General features: G+C 36.0%; 1 protein-coding gene across 1 annotated transcript; it reads left to right on the top strand.

Annotated features, from left to right (window-relative positions):
* Positions 1-4,118: 4,118 nt before the first annotated feature.
* On the top strand, positions 4,119-5,577 carry LOC131028356 (uncharacterized). The gene is made up of 3 exons (XM_057958623.2): positions 4,119-4,399; positions 4,518-4,800; positions 4,984-5,577. The coding sequence occupies exons 1-3, from the start codon at positions 4,119-4,121 to the stop codon at positions 5,575-5,577; spliced, it is 1,158 nt and encodes a 385-aa protein (XP_057814606.2).
* Positions 5,578-5,863: the final 286 nt, after the last annotated feature.

Genomic DNA, 5,863 nt, shown 5'->3' with positions numbered 1-5,863 from the left:
GTCAAAGATTCGAAAAATAGTTGCTTTATCTACAATTGAGGCAGAGTATATGGTTTTCTCTTATGCATGTAAAGAAGAAATTTGGTTGAAGGTGTTTTTGGGTGAACTTGAAAAAGTGTAGGACAAAGTGATTGTATTTTAAGATATTCAAAGTGTTATTCATTTGGCTAAAAATCTAGCTTATCATAGTAGAATCAAGCATATTGAAATTAAGTACCATTGTGTAAGGAAGGTTACTAATGGAGGTGGAGTAATCCTTGATAAAGTTCATACACCAAGAAACTATGCAGACATATTTACTAAACTAGTACTGGTGGAGAAGTTGAAATGGACTATGGCTTCTCGTAGTTGGCAAAAGGGGTGATGGTGGTTTCAGGTAGGTATTAGGTTAACTTTTGTCAAGGTGGAGATTGTTAGATAATGCCAACAATCAGAAACATGAAATAATAGAAATGAGAAATTCCTACTTTGATCTCACCTTCAGAATAGCATTTCTTTTTTGTGATAAAGTTTCTACTTTCTTTTAAGAAGATCGTCTTTGTGAGAAAGTTATTGTTTTCTTTGAAAGAGTTTTTTCTTTGTGAGAAATTTCCTACTTTTCTTTTAAGGAGTTGAGTAGGATATTTCTATGTTGGTGGTGGTTGCATTTAGAAGAGTTTCTATATATATCTATGAAGGCAATGATGATCTAATTGTTCTTGCTATTTTTGCAAATTCAAACTCTAAAGAAGAGCAGCTGTGAAGTTTGTAATTATTTTCTCGAGCAATAAGAATACTGATACCTTGCTCCATGGATGTTTCCTTGGCATTTTCTCAAGGTTTTACCACATAAATTTGAGTCATGTGTGTTGTTTTGATGTCCATTTCTTTTCTTCAATATTTCTTTGCATCTAACTTGTTCTGCAATATTTATTTATCTAGGGTTTTCACTTCTGCTTACACAACAAAATATTCATTAGGGTTTCTCCCATATGCAGCTAAGGAGGTGGGCTTGTATGCCATGGTTTATTAGTCCCACATTAGAGCTAACACAATCTATTTTTCTATTCATATAGTCACGCACCCCATGTTTTACCCTTAAAGCATTTGTTGAGGCTTCCATCCTTGTGTGGTTGAAACTTTTTTTTGATGATTTTATCTTGGTGGAATTTTTTTTTCTAGGTGGGTGGCAAATACATTAGCTAGAGTGGCATGTGTAATTGCATAATATCACTACCTCATCGCCTTATCTAGGCCCTACCACAAGGATAAGTTTCTAGTCATTTGTTTCCTAGCCCCATAGGTTATTTTAATTTGTTGAAAGTTTATATATTATGTGACGCATTTATCTTTGAGCACTTCTTACAAAATCATCATAGAAAAAATTGCGATTATTTTCATCCACCTTTGATTATTTTGAACAGGGGGAACTATGTTAAAAGGCAGTATGTAATCATTACCCATCTTAGATGACTAAAATTATTTCCATATTTGTATAACATTGTTGCTCAACCTAACATACGTAGTGAGTTATTTACCTAGAATTACAAGAGAGATCATGTATTAGTAGTCACTACTATGCATATTCCTGATAACATCATGATTGTGGTTATTGATTTTAAGTGTCCTCATGCTCTTTGGACTTGCATTTTGGAGTTATATGGGGATCCCAATTCTCATTCATTCTTCAAACATCCTCTTTCCAATTTCAGTGTGCCTATTCATTCTTTAGAGAATATATGGGCTATGAATGTGATTATAGTAGAGAATTTGATATTTTGGCATCTCTTAAGAGTTCAAATGAGGTTGAGGTTGTCTCCAAGTTTCTTGATTCTTCATTAAAGATAGTTTCTCAACATTCACATGTATTGAATCCTCATCTAGAGTCATTCAAAACATCCACCAATCCTGATGAATAGGATTATCATCATCTTTTAGAGTTGGCAAGAGGACACTTTTTTAGTTTTTTAGATTTGCAGTTTGAGGATGGCTTCATTGCAGGTATCTCAGAGTTGGTTTTTCGGTCTTCTACTATAGATTTGGAGGATGCATTTGTGGGGTTCTCTCTCCACTTTGATGAAAATCATTACATTTTTGTTGTCATATCATCTTCATCTTTGGATCTAGCTCCATATTAGTTTCCACATAGTTCTAGATTGTCACTTTCTTCCTTATTCGGGAATATGTCATTGATTTGATTGTGGCATCATAATATTTTATGGACAAGGAGAAACTTGAGTAGTTTTCAAAGACACCATAATACATTTGGATTCCACTTCCTAAAAGTTCCTATCCTAAACGGGAAGCATATTTGCATCTTTACATGATTTTGTTTCTTCATAAAGGGAGATAATTTGTTTGCAAGCATTGGATCTTATTTTGTCTTCAAACACTTAGCATTCTTAAAGGTAATTATTCATTATGGTGGGGCTACCTAGTCTCTTTTTCTCCCTCCTATGGGAGGATTTTGATTGTTTTCTTATGATGGATGTAATTCTTAGGGGGTACTGTGGAGACCTCTATTCATCACTACATGATTTTCATATTTCTTTTTGGAGAGTACTTTTGTCCCATGAGAGTTTCTCTGTTTCTCCATTTGTAAGAGATCAGTTGCATTGCATATTATTTTTTTTAGTCTAATGGGATTTATTAATTTGTTGGAAGCTTATATATTATTTGATGAGCATTTTTTGAAGAATCATCATAGTAAAAAATAGGATATTCTTTTAATCCATCTTTGATTACTTAGAAGAGGGAGAACAATATAAAATGGTGAGATGGAATCATTACCCATCTTATATGGTTAAATTTGTTGCCATATTTTTTTGGGCTTGTTCCTCTACCTAGCATATCTAGTAGGTTATTTGCTTGGAATTGCAAGAGATACCATGTATTAGGATTCATTGCTATGCATGATCCTAATGACATTGTGATATCGGTTATTGATTTTGAGTGTCCTCATGCTCTTTCGACTTACATTTGGGAGTTAAATGGAGATCTTGATTCTTAGCTATTCCTTGAAGATCCTCTTTTCAATTGCAATGTGCCTTTTCATCCTTAAGAGAATATACCCTACAATTGTGATACTATTATAGAATTTGATATTTTAGCATCTCTTAAGACTTTAGATGAGGTTGAGGTTGCTTCCAGGGTTGTCAATTCTTTGTCAGAGATAGTTGATCTTTCTTAACTTGTATTGACTCATCCAAAGTTATTTGAGACTTCTACCATTCTTGATTAGTAGGATTACCATCATCTTTCAGAGTTTGTTGGAGGACACATTTTAGTTTTTTAGATTTACTATTTGAGAATGTTTTAATGATAGGTATCTTAGACATAGTTTTTAGTCTTCTACTATAGATTTGGAGGGTACATTTGAGGAGCCCTTTCTCCTCTTTGATAACAATCATTGCATTTTTTTTGTCGAATCATCTTGGTGTTTGGATCTTGATCCATATTAGTTTCCACATAGCTTTAGTTTGTCACTTTCTTCCTTGTTTGGGAATGTACCTGATTTGATTGTGGCATCATCATCTTTCATGGACACGAAGACACCTAAGTAGTTTTTAGAAACATCATCATACATTTTAATTCTGCTTCCTGAAAAATTCCTATCATGAATGTGAAGCATATCGACATCTATATATAGTTTTGTTTCCTCCTAGTGGGAGACAATTGTTTGTAAGCATTGGATCTTGTTTTTTCTTCAAACACTTATAAGTGTTGTTGGTTATTATTCATTATGGTGGCGCTACCTAGTCTCATTTTTTCCCTCCTATTAGGGGGGCTATTGATTGTATTCTCGAGATGGATATCATTCTTGGGGGTATTCAGACCTCCATTCATCACTGCATGGCTTGCATCTTTCTTTTTGGAGATGAGTTTTGTCCCACGAGGTTTTCTCCTTTTCTCCATTTGTAAGAGATTATTTATACTACATTTTTGAATGAGCAACTGATTTAGTTGCTAGGACCCATCATCATATCATATTGGCAATTGTATTTTGACCGATAGTGACGTACTAAAAATATGTCTTCTTGTGAAGCTAGAGATACATTATATATTTGTTTAAATGGCAAACCATAGTTATCAAACGACTTGTTTTAGTTTATACCTGATTTTTTCTGCTTACTGGAAAAATGGCGTTGTCTTTGGCAAGCAGTTTCAATGTTTTCGTAGTAGAGATAATTACGAATGCGAAAAAGGCAGAGGAAGCGAGAGATAGGAAAGAGGCATGCATTCTTACAGTGCCGATAGCTGTTGTAGGCGAAAGCACCAAGTTCTACCATCCCACCATGGTGTCATTTGGCCCTTATCATAATTACTCTCCCCAATATCATGGCAAGAAGGTCGAGCAGTCCCTCATGGAGAAAGAAAAGGAGCGGCGGGAGCAGCTTGATGGAATGCAATCGGACAAGCTGTTAGCTACAAAAAGATAGCTTACCGATGATCAACATCACAGAGGAAAGCTTCAGGCTATGGTAGAGGTATGTGATCGGAAGAAAGTAGTTGATAATAATGACAGATTTATCTCACAGCCCGATAAAGAAATTTGCTCAGATGTGCTTTGTAGACGTGGCGTTTCTGCTAGAATTTCTCAACACTTTTGTTATGGGTTTTAATAGACAAGAGGATGGTAGCGGCGTCAGCGGTAACATTTTGCCAGTTTACAGTGGATGGGATGATGCCTCTGCTCAGGTAGCTTCCAGTCATCCTGTTTTCTATGAGCGCAGTAACAATCCCGTGCTCTTCACCATTTTGATGGATGTGATGAAACTGGAGAACCAACTGCCAATGGCGGCTCTTGAAAAAGCAATGGAGGTAACCGGGGAAAGGGCCCTATTGGAGGATTTGTTTCACCATCTGTGTTGCCATATTTCCCCTATAAAGTCCTAATCTCCATGGCCTTATAAGAGCACTCTCAATTGGATAGGATGTAAACACCTCTTAGATTGTTTACGCCTTACGCTTGTCTCTAAAGATTCCTGGCTTTCCTATAAGAAGGAACTAAAGCTGGTATCACCCAGTTCTGACTCCTCTGCTTCCGATTGTGACTTCAGATCCTCTGTGCTAAAGCTTTTGTATTGTCTTATAAGTCCTTGTATTAGGAAAAAGGAAATTCCTGAGATAAGCGATGAAAGGTATCTTCCATACGGAGCAGAGAAACTTACAAAACCTGGAGTAGTGTTCAAAGCAATGGATTATGACGGGATCCATGATATCTCTTTCGACAAGCAGACTGGCACTCTGCTTCTTCCGGAAATTGATGTTGGAGTGTGGACAGAAACAATATTCAGAAATTTATTGGCATATGAGGCTTGCTATAAAAGTGGAAGCAATGAGCTTTTAGAGATGAGTAGCGATGAAGATCAAAAAGTAGTAACTCGCTTCGTCCTGTTTATGTCCCACTTGGTGGAAACGGAAAAAGATGCAGATGCTTTGAGAGAGGAGAAAATCATTCAGAACAATCTGGCTGACAGCAAAGAGGTGGCCAGGATGTGGAATGATATGAACAGTTCAAGATGGATACCTAAATGCAACCAATTTGATGAGATCACGAGGGAGCTGAAAGGTATAGGAAGTCCAACGGTCGCATGACTGTTCATCTTCTCAGACTTTTCACTTGATAGCTGAATATGATTGTATAATTAGATGAGTACAGGTCATGTAAAAATTACAAATTAACGAAGAGACTTCCTTGCATTCCCATGGATGTAACCATTTATGGTGAACCACCTAATTCGCTGTGTAGTGTGTTTATTATGTTTGTGTATTTTCTGTTTTTCATTCTAGTTTAGTTCATTATACATTTTTTTCTATGCTCGTTTAAAGTTACAATTGGTATCAAAGCCAAGTTGGCTTGAGAAGAGATGGAGGAAGAAGA

Source organism: Cryptomeria japonica, chromosome 7 (genome assembly GCF_030272615.1).
Source record: "Cryptomeria japonica chromosome 7, Sugi_1.0, whole genome shotgun sequence".
Taxonomy (NCBI): domain Eukaryota; kingdom Viridiplantae; phylum Streptophyta; class Pinopsida; order Cupressales; family Cupressaceae; genus Cryptomeria; species Cryptomeria japonica.
This window is presented reverse-complemented; position numbering and strand designations above follow the sequence as displayed.